The sequence below is a fragment of the Prinia subflava genome, chromosome 3 (genome assembly GCF_021018805.1).
Source record: "Prinia subflava isolate CZ2003 ecotype Zambia chromosome 3, Cam_Psub_1.2, whole genome shotgun sequence".
NCBI lineage: Eukaryota > Metazoa > Chordata > Aves > Passeriformes > Cisticolidae > Prinia > Prinia subflava.
In genome coordinates this window covers 66,830,221-66,850,328 of record NC_086249.1, presented here as the reverse complement: position 1 = coordinate 66,850,328, position 20,108 = coordinate 66,830,221, and the positions used below count along the sequence as shown (strand labels likewise).

The window sequence follows — 20,108 nt, the reverse complement described above, 5'->3', positions numbered from 1 at the left end:
TGGGAATCCCAAATTTATAGAAAAACTATAACTGTTTTTGAAAATAGGAGCTTACGATTTCTGTTAAAAGAAAGACTCTTTGAAAGATTTTTTTGAAAAAATTTTCTGGGGCCTCCAGCAGGCAGTATCTCACTTTTCATTCTTTAGTATCACAGAGTAGACCTATCATTTAGCCTTAATCCTTTCAGAAGGCCCAAGTTTATCAACCTAATATACTATAGCAAGTTCTTGTTGACAACTGCCAGTTATCAAAATTATAGTATGAACAGCAGTATATCAAAAGTGAATAACCACTACAAGCAGTCTATTTCTTATTTAACTTCATTTAATGTAGGAAATCAGGATCAAAGAATGACAGGAAATCAAAATAAAGCCACATTTTCCAGACAGAAATCTATCTTTATTATAACTTCCCCTTAGTTTGACGTGTTAATTCTGTGTGATTACTGTATGGTAATCACACAGAATTATGACCATTTAATTTAATTTATAATTAAATAAATGTTGATTTTATTTTAGAGACAAAGTTATTCAAAAGATAGCATTCATCCAGCACTAATCCTGTTTCCTTTATTTTTTCTTCCTTTCTGTGTCATCAGTGTCCCATAATTTGGAGCTGCACATTTCTTCTTCTGCAGTGCTGGGGGGGGAGGAAAAGCTCATCCCACTGCTCAGGAGATAGAGGTAGCAGCAGTTGGCACATCAAGGGTTAAACAATTTGCTTTTCTTTAACAACACTCCATTTTTGCCCTCCAAGTTTATCTACATTAAAATATTCTAAATGTAGTGTGTTTCTGTAAGTCTAATTATATGCGGCATGCGAAAACATATTTGATAATCATATTGCTAATTACGTGCAATCACTTCAATACACAGGTGCAAAGCTCCAGAAATATGCATATTTTAATCACCTTGTATATAGATATAAACCACAACTTTTCATTTAAGTGTTCAGTGACTCCTTATTTTTCTGGGAATACACTTGAATTTTTGACTGGCTAGTGCCAGAGAGAGAAATATACAAGCTACTACAAATCTGGAATTTAATTTATATGTGTATGTTCCAGTGCTAAAAACCCTATAATTCCTTACTTTTCCATGATTTATCAACATTTTAAAGCACACATTTTATAATTTATTGATGGATACAGCATGCTGACTTCAGAGATACAGGAATCATAATTTTTATTTTTCTTTGAGGAGCTTTAATTCTCATAGTGTTCCTTTAGCAGAAATTTACCTCAAAAATTATGTATATGCACATGGAAATGCAACTTCTCCTGTTTGGATTACACTTGAAGAACCTTCTTAATGGTTTAAAAACAGAATGTCATAAAAATCTTGAGCAATAAATTCTCTTTCATTACATTTGTAATAGCTTGTGGCTGCACTTTTTGCTTCTCTTTGATTTACATGTGACTTATTTTTCACATTGATTTTTAAAGCTGCCTTCACAAGATGGATTGCAATTATCATTGTGTGTAAATCATAAAAATTGAAAATTTTATATACTCAGATTAACTAAAAAGGACATAAAATATTAATTTGTGTAATTCAAAAGTAATATTTCTATTTTACCTCTAAAGATATTTAGCATAAATTACTGGAAGGAATAGCTTTAGATTACCTGTCCATAAATATTCTTTTTCACTTTGGCAAGTGAGCTGAAATGACCCCTGACAGACAAGAAACTCATCTACTGGTCTGCTTCTAACATTAACACAATGACAGACCAATAAAAGGGACACAGTAAAACCAGAAAAGCAGTATTGAAATTTATTCCACTAGAAACAAATCCATCATATTTCACATAATAAAGCAGCTGGCTTGTTCTGTTTTGCTTTAGCTACACACATTTTTAATTAAAGTAAATTACACTTAAGAGTCACACAATAGTTGTTATGGGTATTACGCACACCAGCCACCGTAACAGTGTTCAACAAGGTTTTTGCTAAATCAATAAGCCAAAAAGAGACTCTTCTATGAAGTTCTTTTTATAAATAATGCTACAGCTTAAGCTGTGTGCCTCTAAAAAAGAACCCCAAATAAAGAAATTACTGGGCAATTATACCCTTACAAGTCTCTCATGCAACTGATTGGACCAGCAGTAATATTAAGTTCATGATGGTCACAACATGAAGCACAGGGAGATCCATCTAAATATGAGGAAAAGCTTCTTTACTGTGGGGTGACAGCACTGACATGGCTGCCCAGAGAGGTCATGGAGATACTCAAAACCTGCCTGGACATGATCCTGTGCACCTGCTCTAGCAGGATTAGCAGGGATTCAGACTACATGATCTCCAGAGGTCTCTTCCAACTTCAGTCATTCCATGATTCTGTGATTCCGACCGGGGTCTTCCTGCTCTTTCTTGGCTCCCTTCACAGTCCCTACATGGGCCATTTCTCCTCTCTAAGGTTGCAGCTTCTGCTGATGATTTTAATTTCCTTATCTCCTGACTTGAACTGGCTCTGGGCCTTCTTTTACTTGACCATAACATATGTTCAAAATATCTACGTGAAAGTTCACAGCTTTCACAACTCCAGCAACTTTAGCTACTAATGCTAAGCAAGTTGTGCAAAGCAAGTTCTGTATAAGTTCTGTATACTGCACACCAAATTGCACCACATAGTTTAGGTTGGATGAGTGCACTGGAGGCCAGCTTGTTCTACTCATGCATAAAGCAGGATCAGCTTCAAAGTCACCTCAGGTTGCTCAGCACCTTGCCCAGTCAAGAGTCACAGCACCATAAAAGACAGGTGTAATTCCATGTCACCATGCTGAAATCAAAACAACACAACACACAGGGTTTGGAAAGTCATTTTTGTTTGGTGAAACATTGGAACAGGTTGGATAATAGGTGGTGGTTGTTCCATCCCTGGAAATATTCAAGGTCTGTGGGGATGGGGATCTGAATAACCTGATCTAGTGGAAGGTGGTCCTGCCCATGGCAGGGAGGATTGGCCTAGATGATCTTTGGTGGTCCCTCCTAACCAAATTATTCTGTGATTCTTTCAAGAAGTGCATTATAGTTTTTGTTCCTGCATTAGAGGTGCACTAGCAAGACATTCAATGGGAAGTGAGGAATAAATATGAGATCTGTCCTGCCAGCTGCTCAGTCACACAAAGCCTGCACGCCAGCTGGTCATGGCACCCTGCTCTGCTGTGACCTGAATGCTGCTCCATGCAGAACCAGGAACAGGGAATTACTGCACAAGTTACCTCTTCAAGAGCCCATGCTGCCTTGCAAAGCAATAGTTTCTACTGAGCCTCTAATTCAGCCTGAGCCAGGAACTTTCTCAGAGCCCTGGCTCCCAGCATATGCTATCACTGGAGCACTCTGGGTGGTGCAGTCTGCACCCTGCACAGGTGGAAATAAAATCGCAATTCTGACCCAGTTTTAAAAGGATAGAAGAGTTTGTTCAAAGAAAAACTGCACTTGGCTTTAAGCAGACAGTACGTCGTGGTTCTACAGTCCTCACTTCTGTCAAAGGTGACTCGGTTGAGTGCACATTCAGGACTCAGTGGCTAATTTCCCAACTTACATTTTTCTATGAATTCTGGAAAGGATTCAGAACTCTGCTCACTTATCTGACTAAAAAGAAAAAATCACTGATATACTTTGTCATATAGGTGAATTTTATCCTTCTATTTTCCACCTTGCATGTAGGAATAGCACCTTTTGATCCCTACATGATAGGCCTACTGTTTAAATCCTACTATCCTATTCTGGGAAATAGTGTATTTCCTCAGTGAATGCACCTGTACCTTCACAGTAAAGTCTTTTTTGGTGCTAGTGTGGCACTATGTGGCCAACATTGTCCTGAGGCACTTCATTGCACACACCAGCTTATCAATTAATGTAAAAATAGTCAACTTTGTGCATTTTGTTTATAAATATTTTATCTTCTGAAGCTATAGTCTCCCGAACAGTTGCATGTGACAAATCATATCTAAAATACAAGTATGTGGCTGTTATTTGAATAATCAACAATGGTGATTTAATAGCTTTATTGTACATTTTAGGCTTAATTATATATCATCAGCATATCACCTGTGTTCCTTTCACTGATTACATAGATTCACAACCTACAACTAGAGAAAGAAGGAAAAATGTCCTTTTTTTCAACACCCAAGAACCTCACCGTAAATAAGAGATTAATTATGAGCACAGGTCAGTTGATAATCAAGATTGTTAGCTGGCATCAGAAGTACCAACTCATGCTATGTGATGAGCTTGACCCAGGAATAATAAGCTAAGATTTAGCTTATTATTATTCTTGTTCTGTTTTTGTTCTATTATTATTATAGACAAACTCAGAAAAACCCTGCAACACTGCAGATAAGCCCTGCTTTTATCCACTGGTGCATTAGTTGCTCAGACTTGGCATGATAGGAGGCAGGGCAATACAAAAATCAACACAACCACACTTTGTTAGCACAGCAGAGCAGTGGCATTGCTTCTGAACTTGAGCTGATGTATCCAAATGGAGCTGCATTCCCCATTATGAACACATTTTACTGTTCTCCACTACACAGTAGAGACAAGCCCAGAGTTTTGTAGGAAGTTTGTTGACCTAGTCCAGGAAGTACATTCTCCAGATCTCTGAGGTGGATAATAATTTTAAATGAGGCTGTAAGTCCTATGTTTATTCCACAAAGCAAAATGTTGGGTTTTTTCTCTTTTTCCTTTTTTTTTCTTTTCAGTAAAAGTTAGGAAGAGAAGCATCCTGGTAGCAAACCATTTGCTATTGCTGCAGCTGTATGCATGGGCATGGCAAAGCAGCATAAATTCTCATTGCTAGAAAGCTGCCCCTGAGCAGATTCTGTGAGCTGTTGAAATCAGGTTTATGTTATTTTTGCATCATTTTTTCTTTCACTGTAAATCAAAATGAAGTTAACAGACTATTTTGTATGGTCTGCACCAGAATAAGGCTATTCAAATAACTATGGCTGGTCTATAATGGAATGGACAAAGTGATGCAGTACAGCATCCTTAGTCTTTTCGGGGAAACACCTCAAATGCCTGTTATAGTAGTGACTTTGACAGGTTCTGAAGAGATTGGCCTCCAATCTCACACAAGATAAAAGGATGCCAGCAGCTACTGCTCAGGAGGCCACCAATTAATAACCACATAACATGAATATTTTTTGATTAGGGTTTGACATTTACATCACCTCCAAGTAAGGGAGAAAGGGAGCCTTTCACCATGGAAATTGTTTTCAATCTGTTAAGAAAATAAAGTTTTATTTTCAGCTAACTGAATATGCTGATGAAGCTCAACTTATTTTCACTTATTGCTACAGTTTCTATAAAACAGATAAAGCTTACTGTGACTTACAAAACATTTGCATCTTACTGAGAAGCATTCATTAATCACTCCTTCTATTCACACTGAAACCACTATGATAATCAATTTCTATTTGCACAGCTGAGATATGAGTAATTTTAAATTTTGGCTCTAATTGTTTTTCTGTTCTGCTGAAAAATGGTTTCAGAGAACTAAGGGGTTTTTTTCACACACAAACAGATACATATATATGGAATGTATGTACAAGAATGGCCAAGTGTTACTTGAAATAATTATGTAAAATTTTGCTGTAGAAATGAAGATTAAGTCTGCTCTCCATCTTCTAGGTTTACATTTTGCTTAACAGATTAAAATATTTCTCAAATATACAGAAACAGTTTTTTTAAAAGTGTGTACTGGCTCTTCGTGGATAGAATGTAGTTTAGGTACCAAAGCAAAGGAAGTGCTGATAAATATGCAAAAGCTTGTATAAGGCATGCAATGTTCTCTTACAACACTACATTTTTTTCCAAGGAGCAATCCAAACTGCATCTTAAACAATGGATTAGGTTGCCCAGAAAGGTTATGCAGGTGCCAGCCTTGGATTTTTTTTCAACACTTGACTGGACCTCAGACCTAACCTTGTTCTGAGCTGGAGGCTAGACTAGAGCCTGAGGTCCCTTCCAACTTCACCCATCTATGATCATAAATCTAAGGCCCCTAATAAAACAATAACCCTAAATGTGTGTGAGAGAGATTTCAGTAGAAACTCCTTCTGTCTAACAGAGATCTCCGAATTTAAGCAGAAAGGATATTTTCTCAAGAAAACTACTAGACTAGCTATTTTCTCTAGTTCACCACAGACTAATTATCTGACCTTTGATTCAGAGCTACCACTTTATCTTGCCACTGAATTCAAAGCTATTTATATTTCCATAGTCAGTGCCAACAGTTTTTATTTATCTTCTTGTAGCAAATCATAAATTGTCACAGCTCAAGATGAAACAAGTACAAGCTTAGGAGCTCACATTTAAGCAACAATAGCAAACTCTTCAATATCAATATAAAACAAAATGTAACACAGCAACTTTATATAGAAAAGCACTTGATAGATTAGGGTAAACTGTGTGCATCCATCATCACATTGTATCACACAGAGATATGAAAAATGCATGGTAAATGTATATACATGGGGCATGTGCTATGTACAGCTCAGTTTTGCTTGAAGAAACATCAAAAAGCAACTTGTAACTCCTTTAACTATAGGATTACTTGGGCTGCCATGTTTTCTGGTAGATGGTCAATATAAACCATCTATGGCCCATTCTGGGCAGAACAAGTGTAGTATGAGCTCTTCTAAGTTTATCAAAAGCATTTTGAACCTTGCTAGGGAGTGGTGGAAGTGTGTTTTATCAGCTCATTGCATGTGTACTTACTTTCTATGGATGGAAGAGTTTGGCCCCATACTTGGGTTATTAGCACAGAAAGACAAGGAGGTGCAAATTTACTCATCCATACAGTACTCTGGCCATACCATCCCTGTTAGCCACAGCAACTCCTGAACTGTCAGCATGAAAGAAATGAAGCTGCTTAGACAGTATCACAGCCTTTCTCCATAGAAAAGGCGCTGAATTTTGTTATTTCTAAAGGCATTACACATAAACCAAGAGTAATATTCCTGTGTTTTCATTACTTCTGCAGAGGTGTATTAAGGCTGCACAACAAGTTTTAGGTAAGATTTACTTAACCTATTAACATTAAAATTTGCATCACTGACGTGACACAGCGGTAGCTGGAAATTATCTGACATTTTATAACAGCATAAATTTGTGTGAATCAGTCTAAAAAATATCTACCACAAAGGCCCCAGGCTGAATTTAGATATGAGTGACCCTCGGGAGGTATTTTTCATACTTTGACATTATAAAGACACAGAAGCATGTTAAGTGCAGGCATTCTGTGAAGGCAAGTTTCTGTACCATAGTTTGAGATGAGCACTAGCCATCCAAACTATAAAATCCATAGCATGCCCACCGGAGTTACGCCCTCACTGGCTCCCACCACCCACAAAGCAACTTTGAGCAGTCAGGAGATGACTATGTGCAAAAGAAATTGAACTGTATGCAGTAGTAAGACATTCCAGGTTCCAGCTTCGAGTTCATGAGTCACATTTTGGAAAAGGCAATACCCTGCTTTTTATACAACTGGGGGGTTCTTCCTCCAATGAACAACTGTGCAGAGCTGCTCTGTATTAGCATCCCACAACACAGTTCCAACAGCACCAGCCTCTCTGAGGTCTGGAAAACTGAGGGAATGTAGCAGCTTTGAGGAAATGGAATTAACTATGGGGATTTTGAACAGAGAAAAAAAAATTAGAAATTAGAGAACACGAGTCTGAAAATTCCAAGTTAAGTTAGGCAGAAGGTAGAGGCAGGGTTCCTGTGAAGCTCATGCTTCTTGAAAAAAAAATGCAGATAAGAAACAAAACACATCTCAAAATAAAAGTGGGTTTGGAAAACTTGGAGGAAGGGGAAATTAAATTCCTCCCTCTCAGGGGAACTGTTGTATGTGTATATTCAGTCTGAGGCTGCTCACCCAGAGTAAGCTTTTTATTACTGTTTGCAGGCTGGTGAAGGCCGAGGGGAACAGCCCGCTAGGACACGGTCAGCGGGAGCTCAGGGGAGCGCCAGGGCAGGCGGCTGCTGTCCCTGGACACAGCCATGGCCCGCCTCAGCCTCCTGCAGCCACCTCTATCCAGGCCTAGGACACCCTACGTAAATCATACACTTGCACAAAACTACGTCAAACCACTAAAAGAAAAAAAAAATTAAAAGTAACGGGACTGCCCCCACGCCAGCAGGGCGGGGTGAGACAGGCGCGGCGCAAGGGGGGGAACCACAGCTCTACTTCTGCGCTTGCGCACTGCTGGCGCCGCGTGTCACGGACCGTCCGCCCCGCTATTTATGCGCCGTCAGCCGCTGATTGGCCTCGGGGCTGACCAATAGCGCAGCGCGGAGGGCGCGGCGTAGCCAGTAGGAGAGCGGCATGGCTGTGTGGGCGGGGCGCGGCCGGGACGGCGGGGGTGTGCGGGGCTGGGCGTCCCCAAGCACCGCTGCTCCTCATGGCGGGCTGGGTGCCGCTGCTGCTGCCGGCGCTCCTGCTCTCTCTGCTGTGCGCGCGGCCATGCTCCTGCGGCACTGCTCCGGCCTCTTCCTCACACCCCGTGACCGCCCGCCTGGCGGCGAAGTGGCCGGCGACCCCGCTGCTGCTGGAGGCGAGGTGCGTGCAGCCTCCTCCTCTTTCTCCTTCTCCTCCTCCTGGCAGCAGCCGCCCTGTCCCGGCTGTCTCCTGAGGAACAGGAGGGCGGAGGGAACCCCTTTTCCCTCCGCTGAGCGGGAAGGAGGGCTGGCAGCGTTTCTCTCTGTCGGAGGGTGTGTTAAAGTACTTTTTGGATGTGAGGTTTTCTCACATCCTTTCTCCCCTCTGAAAATGCTGTGGACAGTGCTGGCCAGGCTGTGCCACGCTTTGAGGGAGCTGTACGAGCGGCGTCGTATTTAACCCGCTCAGGCGTTTCGCAGGTCACTGGGTTGAGGACATGCAATGGGCCAATTGCACAATCCCTGCCCTCCATAAAATAACATCTTCGTCTGCCTCTAAGCCGTCTGCACATTAATTAAGTCATTATAAAGGTACTCGTGTAGATGTGAACCTGTAAGAGTGAAACACGGTGGTATTTTAAAAGGTATTGTTAACTGGTAATCATAACTTCAGCCTGGAGAAGAGAAGGCTTTGGGATGACCTAATTTCAGTCCTGAAGGAAGCCTACAAGAAAGATGGGGAGGGAGCCTTTCTTACAAAGACATGCAGTGAGAGAACAAAGAGAAATGGCTTCAAACTGAGAGGAGGTTTAGACTAGATGTACGGAAGAAATTCTTCACTGTAAGGGTGGGGAGGCACTGGAACAGTTTGCTCAGGGAAGTTGTGGATGCTCCATCCCTGGCAGTGTTCAAGGCCAGGCTGGACAGGGCTCAGAGCAAAGTGCTCTAATGGAAGGCATCCCTGCCCATAGCATAGGGAATTGGAAACAGATGATCTTTAAGGTCCTTTCCAACCCAAACCACTCTGTGATCTGCTATAGAAAGGGAAAATGTTCTCCAGTTTTAGATGCTTGTGGCTCCCCTGCCCATTTGGCTTAAATTTTTTTTGTTTTTAAACTTGCTACTGTTTGGAGAACACCCATGAAGGAGAGAACTACAAGCTTCTGTGATCAAAGGAGAGGCAAACTTCCAAAGTAAAGATTAGAAAACAATATACTCATGCTAACAAATGGAACTTTTTAGTAGACATAAGTAGAGGGAGTGAAAGCAACTGATGTTCCCTTAACGAAAACCACAAACCTTAGAAACGTTACCTGTAAATCATAGAATCACAGAATGGTTTGGATTGGAAGGGACCTTAAATACCTCCTAGTTCCAACCCCTCTGCCATGGGCAGGGACATTTTCTGCTAGACCAGGTTGCTCAGAGCCCAATTCAGCCTGGCCTTGAACACGCCAGGGATGGGGCACCCACAACTTCTCTGGGAAACATGTTCCAGTGCCTCACCACCCTTACAGTAAAGAATTCCTTCTGTATATGTAACCTAAATTTTGCCTCTTCCACTTTGGGAAAAAAAAATGGGAGGGGTGGTATTTGATATAAAGTAAACCTTACCTTTTATGCTTTGTAAGGATTAACCCGTGTTTGAAAGTGTTTCAAAGATTGATCATCTCCCTCCATACACAGCAAAGTAGATGTTACTGAGGAAAGCCTGTAATTTAATGAAAAACTAACCTGACAGAGAGTGTGTTCTTATTTGTATAGTTAGCTACAATTAAATAAAATCTGTATACTGAATTGATTTCATTTACAAATGTATATTGGAATATCTGTGGAAAAAGAAAGTGAACATGTTGAGTGTTTTCTCTAATAAGAGAACAGTCTGCATGCTTTACAGTTCTGATTGTTGAGTTTGGATGATAGTACTCTGTTCAAAATATCTTTTGACCAAAATACAGCTCAGTTCGGTGTTTACGCTATGGAGATGGTTGTTGGCCATTGAATATCTAACATCTTATTGCTGATGGGTATTATTATTTTAAACAACTGAAGGGTTTTACTGTGGTACATCTTTGGACAAAATCAACCTGTGGACAATTAATTTTTATTTTTAAACAGTGAATTTATTGCAGAGGATGGTAATGAGAAGTTTTGGCAGTTCTTGGAAACTGTACGAGAATTAACAGTTTATAAGAAAGGAGGTAAGTTAAACAGCATGCTGATTTTTAACATATTATCTTGTGCTATTTAACTTTGAGACACATTAATTAGTTCTAGGCAGGTCAAGCCTGACTCTTCCATTATTGCTTACTAGGTAGGTTCCTTTCAGAAAGTTGTAGCATATTTTCCCCTAGGAGCAATACTTGCAGAGAAGTTTAAAAAAAAAAAAAAAAAAGGAAGTCAAGATGGACTAAGGTGCCCTTACAATATGGAACAAAAGTGTAAAGATTAAAGATACCTACCTGCTTACGTGACTTGCCAAGAGCTTATAGGATATTGAGACTCCATGTTTTATGCAAGATGGATAGTTGCAGTGCATAAAATCACACACATAAGTAAAATTAAAATGCTAGGAAATGCTAAAGGAAAAACTTTAATAATTTCCAGAAAAGCTTTAGTACTTGTACATGGCATAGTGACTGTTTTCTAGAATCAATACTGATGTTTTAGAATAAAGGTTTTTCACTGACAAAAGAGAACTAAAAAAGCCTTGCATGATTAGACAGAAGAATATTAAGTTGTTGGAAATTTGGAGAGAAGACCAAAGCATAAAATGCAGCAAAATCAACATAAAAGCTACCCCAGAATAAACCTTGGAAAACAGTTTACTGAAAATGTCCATGGTAATGAAAAACTGGGAGACATGTGGGCTTTTACACCGGGTTGGGCAGTATTAGACCTGCTTGGTAGGTCAACAGATGAACAAGGTGAAAAAGGCTTCAAAACAAGGTAAGGCTGCTTCATTTTGCTCTTTACTTACAGAATAGTACAACTCTTTAGGTATGAGTGCCAGCACCTAACACTACCACTGGAAGAGACTTGAGGGAAATTGAGTGTTAAATTAATAGTCAAAAGATAAAAAGTTGTAGGAAGATCATGCAGAAAGGGGCAGTGAGAAGTGCAGGTACATGAAAAGTGCTGTGTATGGAAGAGAGGACTTGAGAAACAACGTTTCAACAATTGTGACCACTGAATAAAACTTTAAAAAGATTGTGCTGTGCTTGTGATAATGTTATTTGAGTGTTCAGCAGCACCCCAAGCAGCCAGTAGTGGTAAGAAGGGAACAGGGTCACACATGGTAAACATAATTTTGCTGCTTGACTCCATGATGTGCTTTGTCAAGTAAAGTGTGATTTTTGACTTTACTATCTCCCTGTGTTTTCCTTATCATTTCTTTAGACTGGAAAAAGTACAAGCAGAAAATGTACAAAGAACTGTGATTTTAATTGTAGAGTATCAACTGGGAAAATTATAAAAAAACACCCAAAATTACAGTGAGATTGTGATCTCAAGGTCAGAGGTATGTATGTACAAAACCAGAGAGAGTCACTGAGAACAGAATGCCCAGGTGGTGAATGCTGTCGAAAGCCATTCTGTATAAGGCATGAGGACATGGAAAATGGAGATAGGTGCAGAATTTGACTTGTGGTCAGCTGCTAGCAGCATTTGTTTGTTTGTTGAGTTTGCTGTTGTCTAATGTTGTTTAAGGTCTTTGTCAGCACACAGGACAGTGGCATGTGTTATACCCTCAGCAAGGTTGGGAGTGACACAAAACAGGGAGGAGAAGCTAGGACTGTAATTAGAGGGACCTTGGCAGGCTGGAGAGACAGGCCAACAGAAACATTGGGAAATTCAGCAAAAGCACTTTACAGACTCCCTGCATGTGGGCTGGAATAATCTCAGCAACAGCATAATCTTGGCGCTGACTGACTAGAAAGTAGTTTTTTTGAGAGGCAGAGTGGGGATCCTTGCAAACAGTGAGAAGACCAACTACATGCCAGGCTGCATCTGCAGGAGCAAGAGCGTAGCCAGCAGGTCAAAGTGTTTATTCCACTGTATGAGACACCTGTAAATCTGAATCTGGAGTACTGGGGCCATGTTGGGCTCCCTGTTAAAAGAAAGAGTCCATCATTGGAGCAAATCTAGGAGAGGATCTCTGCAATGGCTAGGGAGGTGGAGCAGAGTTCTGAGGAAAGGCTGAGAGAACTGTTAGTGAACCTGAGAATGGAAGGAGTAAGGAGAGACCTTGTATCTTCAGCTTCCTAGTAGAGAAATATGCAAAGAAAGTGGGACCAGGCCCTTCCTGAAGGTGTACACAGTAGTATGAAAAAAAGCAAAGGGCAGAAGTTGAAACATGGAAGTTGTGGTTAGATACTAGAGAAAATGTTTCTGCCCTGGGATTGGGTAAACTCTGAAACTGACTGCTCAGGAAGCTCTGGAATCTCTATTCATTAGGATCATTCAGAATTCTACTGCATGAGGCCTTGAGCAGCCTAGTCAAGCCTTGAAATGATATCTCTAAGTAACAGTTTGGATAAGGTGACCTCCACAAGTCACTTTTAACTTATTCTTTTTTTTCTATGACTGATTTAGATGCAGTTAGTATTGCCTTGAGATAAGACTGCTGTATCAGATGATGTGTCAGGGTTTTTTTTATCAGCCATCTCCTTTTTGCTTGCTTGGACACACTTTCCAAGGAGTTTGAGGCTTTAATGACATTTATTATTAGTGACACAGATGTCTGTTGAAATTAGCTGTTAGTTAAATACCTACTTCACCTGGATAAACTCTGTGATTGAGAGTAAATTCTGTGACTAAGAATAAATAAATTACAGTAGAATGATCTCCATGACCTGTCATGCCAGTGAACTGTTAGATGCTGGCAGTTGGCAACCTTGAGACTATACTAAAATACTGCTTTAATTAAACATATTGAGAAGTGTATGTGTGTATTTATCTTTATGGCCAACACACAACTATGACAGTAATGCAGGGAAACTTGAAGTTCTGGCACCAAGTGGCTTTGCTAAAAGTGAAGTCACAGTTGGGTTAGTCTTGATCTTAGGAAATGGATGCTCTTTGTGAACAGGAAGTCTGCATTAGAAGTTTACAATAAACTGGTCAGTTTGAGTGGAGAATCTGGTGCTGTAAGACTTCAGTGGCACAGTTTACTGCGAGGTGTGTGTAATAGTTTACCTCTGAGGAGAAGTTGGTTCTCTGTATGGTGTGGAATGAGTTCTGTCTTAGTTGCTGCATGTCAAGACACATTGACATAAAGGGATGTTCATGATGTGTTAAAACTGATGTAGCAACAACTACTTCAGTAAATTAAAGGATCTGGCTGAAAAAGGGTTGGTTGGGAAAATTGACTTTTCAGTTATTCTCTGAGTGATGCCAAGAGCAGACAGGATGAATAAGCAGGAAATAAAAGCATTGTTTGTTTAAATAGAAACATTTTCATACAAAGTAAAGAATTCCTAGATTTGAAGCTGAAAATCTGTGTTTAAAAATGAATTGGATGATAGATTTGTATTTCAACATACTGTTGAATGTTTCAGAAGAGTTCTAAAGTATTAAAGCTAGAAGGCAGCTTAAAAAATCAAATAGGGTAGCTTGTTTTTTGTTTTTTTTTTCCTAAATCCTTGCTTGGTTGATTTTCAATCTGTTTTTTTAATCAGTTCTCAGGATTTGTTGTTTTAAATTTAGAATAATCAACATCTCCTGTTAATGTAATCATTTAAAATATTTAGCATTACCAAATTAGGTTTATTAATGGTCTGTTTAGCTGTGATATTTGTAGCAGTTTAATGGATTTGGTAGGAAATATGTACATGAAATTTGGTGAAACACTTAATCTGGTGATGTATTTGGTGGTTTTAGCTTTTTTCTTTTGTAATATGAGCTCAAATCAACTCGGGCAGCATCTTGATTATACCATATGGGAAGCAGGAGAAGGTCAGTGATGAGATACACTATCAAATTAATGTGAGTTCTTCAGATAACATGAGCAACATTGTTTATATCTAGGTAATGTGCAACATCTTTTCTGCCAGGCTTGTGAAATACGTGGAAAGGCAGATGATGCTAATTTTGAGCTGCAGGTATGTTATAAAAAAGTGAAAGCTGCAAAAATTTTGTACTAAAACCAGCATTTATAAAACACTGAAGATGGCATTTTAAACTTGCTGCTGCTTTTATGTCCCTAAAGGTTAATTTATAATCACCAAGGGAAAGTAAGTAGCCAGTTCCCTGCCGACTAATTATCACTTGAGTGTTTACCATCTTCCCAAGTGCTTCAGTTTATATATTGAATTTTTAGCAGCCTCATAAATATATATTAAAACCCAAAACAAAACCAACATGCAAACATATTTTCTCTATGGAAGCAATTTTCTCTGAAAAATATAACAGTATATTTCATATAAACAACAATCATGCAAATTATTTTTTGCAATCTAGAAGACTACATATCATTCACAACTAAATTAGACAATATTTTTTATGTGTATATAAACCCTAAAGATTCCAGAGGAATCAATTTCACAAACATGGCATTTCTATACTAATAATGCAGTAAAATAACATATTCCCTCTTCACTGGCATCTTGCTTGAATGGCACAGGTTTGACTGGCCAGTGATTGCCTGAACTGCTGTTACCTGGGATCTCTAATTCCCTAGTTCATCTGTGGATCCAGACATTCATATCTATGCAATTGGAACAATCCTCATACATCCATCCCACCAAGTAATTATTCCAGCACACTCTGTTCTTCTGGTTAATAATGTCCCTTATGTTTACTCTCCCTACCTCCTGTGCCTCAGTACTTTGAATTCTCTTGTGAGTTACTGGCTTATATTCAGATTAATTTTGTGCTGTGTGTACATGAGGTCTGAGAAGATGTGCTGTAATACTTTTTTATCTTTTGTGACTGCCCTGGTTGTCTCTTTTAATTATTTTTCACTTACCTGTGATGAAAGATAACTGCTGTAAGTTGTGGCTAGTAACTGTCAACATTTAAATGTGAGTCTGCTTAGCTGGTTGTTCAGTTCTTGCTGGAGTCAGTCTAATCAATTTGGCTACAGGAGCTGAGAGAGTTTTTCAGCAGGCAAATCAAGGCATCTTCAGAGTGAGCTTTTAAGGTTTTGCTGGCTGCTTGGCTATATTTCTCATGGCTAGGATGAAAGTTTACAGATGTGAAGCTCATACATGTGCATTCAGATGTCTGCAGTCTGGAGCTGCTGTTAATGTGGTCTCTTATTTACTTTTAAATTGACTTTGTTAATGATTCAGTGGTAATATGCTGTCATGCAGGATTTTATAACCAGAAAAATCTGGTTCTTTCTGATTCCCTGTAACATCCTAAGAAACTTACGATGACTTCTACTCTTTTGGCAATGTTCAGATGAGCTTAGAGGGCAGGCACTACCAAATTTCAAGGATTCAATACTAGGTGAAAATAATTTGCAAAGCTCAAACCAATAGTTCTATTTAACTGAAATTAGCTCAGTTGGTTAGAGCATGGTGCTAATAACACCAAGGTCACAGATTCCATCCATGTACAGGCTCTAAGAGTTCACTTAAGTTCACTGTAGTGTTGAACTTTAGGGTCCTTGTGGATTCCTTCCATGTCAGAATATTCTGTGTGATTCTGTGTATGTAATAAACTCTGTAAATTGATTTTGTATTAGGTGGCTTATATGGCATTTGATATGAATTAATGTATCTTTGTGAAGTTTAAAGTACAATTGTATTCTAAGTGAAACCAACAGTGTTAATAGAGGTTGCCGTAGTAGGAGTGGATGCATGATTTGCTAAATATATCCTTGTCAATGTTATACAGTCATTTTTGTAAGCAGATAAATATTATCTTTTTTCTTTCTTTCTTTCTTTTTTTGTTTTTTGTTTTTTACTTTCTAAAATCGTCATTCTCATAATCATCTTCCAGGAAAAAATGTCAGCTGTTTTAAACACAGCAGTGAAAGCACAGATGAAATTTATAAGCCAAAAAAATTAAAGACTTGTGGCAAAAAATATTTTATTGAGGCAGTATCTTTAGAATTATGTATTTCTCTGTATGTGTTGCTCTTCATTGTCTTCAACAGGATATTATTTGGGGCTGAATGGACAGGCAGAAATTTCAGATTTAACTTTATTTTTGTGGAGATAATTTGAAGAAGAATACAGTTATTGAAGAAAAGTTTCAATCTGGAAGGGATTTGTTGCTTCCAAATTTTTATATTCACTGTTTGGAATGTGTGAAGCCAAAATTATCTCATTTAGAATAATAGAATCATTAAGGCTGGACAAGACATCCAAGGCTGAGTCCAGCCTTTGACTGATTGCCACTCTGCCAATTAAACCACAGCACCATGTGCCACATCCGGTCACTTCTTGAGTACCTCCAGGAATGGTGACTGCACTGTCACCCTGGGCAGCTCGTTCTAGTGCTCAACCAGCCTTTCAGTGAAGGAATTCTTCCTGATGTGCAACCTGAACCTCCCCTGGCACAGCTTGAGGCCATTTCCCTTTGTCCTGTCAGTACTTGGCAGGGAGAAGAGGCTGACCCAAACCTGGCTACAGCCTCCTTTTAGGTGGTTGCAGAGAGTGATCTCCTTTGAGCCTCCTCTTCTCCAGGCTAAACATCCCCAGCTCCCTCATCTGCTCCTCACAGGGCTTGTGCTCGAGAGCTTTCACCAGCTTTGTTGCCATTTGGGTGCTGCCAGAGCTATGTGTACCTGTGGAGAACATAGATAGGTTTTTCATCCATTGATTTTCATGTAAGACAGTAACAATTATATGTCATGAATTAGACTCAGCCAGCAAACTAAGTAGCACATGTCTACTCTCTGTGCTCCCCAGTAGGATGAGGAAGAGCATTAGGAAAAGGTAAAACCTGTGGGCTGAGATAAAACAGTTTAATCATTGAAAGAAAATGAAATATAATAATAAAAATAACAACAGGAAGGAAAATGAGAGGAACAAATCTTCACTCAAGTGATGCACAATACAACTGCTCATGACCCACTGACTGATGGCCAGCCTGTCCCCAAGCAGAGATCAACAGCTCCCAGCCAACTCCCCAGTTTGTATCCTGAGTGTGGTATTCCATGGTATGGAGTGACCCTTTGACCGGTTCAGGTCAGCTTCTCCTGGCCATGCTCCCTCCAGCTTCTTGTGCACCCCTCTGCTGCCAGAGCATGGGAAACTGAAAAGTCCCTGACTCAGGGTAAGCACTGCTGAGCCACAACTAAAACTTCAGTGTGTTATCATGTTATTCTCATATCAAATCCAAAACACTGCACTGTACCAGCTATTAGGAAGGAAATTAACTCTACCCCTGCTGAAACCAAGACATTAGATAGAATTCATGGGAAGGGGCTTTCTTGAAATGCAGATTATACACTATTCTAATGATAGGGTGTTTTTCTAGTGAATTACAGCAAGTTCAGCCTTTCTAAATAATGAGTTTTAAGGGGGAGAAGGCAGAAAGGAGATACTAGAGGCTTTAAGAGCAAAAGAAGACTTTTTTATTTTTTTACAATCACGACGTGGTTGTGAAGAAGAAAATGAGAGGATAAAAGCTGCTTAGTTATGAAAATTGAATATGCCTCCAGAATGAGAATTGAAGGTTAATTATTTTCAACCAATGTTCTGTATTACCACTTCTGTCATTTCCAGACACTGTCCACCTACCTTCTTACTCAGAGTCCTAATTTTGACCTTGAAAATACAAGATGTGCAGGGAAGGGGGAGCTACTTCGCATGTTGTATCCATTCTCACACTGTTGTTCATCATATATTTTTAAGGAAGAAATAGAATATGTGAGAGTAGCCCACAGGATGACACCTTTAGAAGATTTTTATTTAAGTTGCACAGTTGGAGTGTTTCAAAACTAAATGTGAGGAAATTATTTGTAAAATGATGCTCTATTCAGGACTCTCCATAAATGTTTTTTGAGAGACATTATTGTTGAGTGGGTTTTTATATTACTGAAAATAATTTCTATATTAACTAGTGCTACAGAGCTCTCTTTTGTTGTATTTTTGTTTTTGTGATATTAGGCCTCTGTATTCATAGGGAAGGAAACAGTTATTAATAGTCAGCACTGAAGACTTTTGAATGCCAAGCAGCACTGGCATTAATGCTTGTTTGTTATGTAGTGAAGATAGATATGCCACATCATTTAGGGCTAAATACTAAAAGTTTGTCTTTTTTTTTTTTTTTTCTCTCTTCAACAGATTCAGAGTACTCCTATTACAATTTAATCTTGAAGAAAGCAGGACAATTTTTATCCAATTTGCAAATCAATCTGTTGAAGTTTGCACTTTCCATACGGGCTTATTCTCCAACTGTTCAGATGTTTCAGCAGGTGACAATATTGCCTGATATATTTGGTACATGATTGAATGAGATATTTTGGCTAAACAATGTTTGTTGGTATTGTTCAGTAAAATATATGTCGTTATCATTTGAAATCTAACATGATAAAGGTGATGCTTTATAAGCTGGTTATATTGACAGGAACGAATATTCATGTTCAATTGTATGGATAGCATTCCTTGCAGGGAATTTTTTTGTAACTGTTCATCTTTTAAAACTCAGATTGTGGGGATTTTTTGCATGGCTTCAAATCATCCTGTGGGAATTCAGACATTCCCAGAGCAAGACACTTCCTGTAGCTTCAAGTAATTTATGTTTGCTATTTAGTGGATTTCTTGCCTCTCTCATTGTTTTAGTATTTGAAAAGTTGAAAAATTAGAAAAACATGCATTATTAATTAAAAAGTGAGAGGCCACAAATTCACTGTGCCTCTAAACCTAAAATTGCTATTCCTCCTTTTAGCAATGCCACCTTCAGGATAAGGTGAGAAATCCATGTTTCTGAAAGGTAATAAGCTGTAATAAAGTTAGGGAGTTTTGCAGGTGATCTCTGGAGAAATACCATAATCTCAGAGTCAAGTGTTTTTGTTTTTACCTTTCAGCCAGTGAATCCAGACTCACTGACATGTAGTCACATGATTCCCGCTTCATACTGGAATAGCTGAGTAGACTTTTTTAGAAAAAGGCAGGGGATGGGAAAGAGAGAGAATCAAAAATTGTCGTTATTTGTTTGGGATTTATTGGCTTAGAAGTCTAATCTTTGGATGTTAGCATGATTGCTGATAGCAACCAAAGTTAAAAATATCTCAGAGTACAGGCTGTGATTTCAGCTTGTTGAGGAGATTTCTCAGTCCTGTCTTTGTAGAACATAAATGCACTTTTCATTTTCTGGAGTATGACTGCATTTAATAGACTGTGCCTCACAAAGGTTATAGGCTCTTAATCTTCTAATATATTTCTTTATTTTTTCTTTTCCTCCCACATGTACCCAGTTTTGAATGGGCTTAATTAGAAACACAGCTTAATGGCAGCTGTTGAGTTATTTTAATCAAAGGGATGTGAGTTTAAGTGCAATCAAAGCATTCTGGTTGAGTATAATTGTTGAAATATTAGATTGCAGCTGATGAACCTCCACCAGAAGGCTGCAGTGCATTTGTGGTTATCCATGAGAAGCACACCTGTAAGACTAATGAAATAAAAAAGCTACTGAAGAAGGCTACTAAGAGGTAAATATAATGATCTGGTTTAAGAGGAAAAATAGGTTACTAAAGAGCTTAATATTATGAGAGTTCATCAGTTATGAATCAAAGTAAGTTTTAAAATAAAATTATAGACT

At 38.9% G+C, this 20,108-nt stretch overlaps 1 protein-coding gene across 3 annotated transcripts in view; it reads left to right on the top strand.

The window, feature by feature from the left end:
* Positions 1 to 7,742: 7,742 nt before the first annotated feature.
* UGGT2 (UDP-glucose glycoprotein glucosyltransferase 2) overlaps positions 7,743 to 20,108 on the top strand; it is a 79,956-nt gene continuing 67,590 nt past the window's right edge. Inside the window, exons 1-4 of one of the 3 annotated variants that reach the window (XM_063392317.1) lie at positions 7,743 to 8,571; positions 10,509 to 10,591; positions 18,632 to 18,762; positions 19,886 to 19,998. In XM_063392317.1, coding sequence (XP_063248387.1) covers positions 8,414 to 8,571; positions 10,509 to 10,591; positions 18,632 to 18,762; positions 19,886 to 19,998 — 485 coding nt within the window. In that variant the 5' untranslated portion in view covers positions 7,743 to 8,413. The remainder of the gene's footprint in view (positions 8,572 to 10,508; positions 10,592 to 18,631; positions 18,763 to 19,885; positions 19,999 to 20,108) is intronic. The other 2 variants (XM_063392318.1, XM_063392319.1) reach the window with 2 other exon arrangements.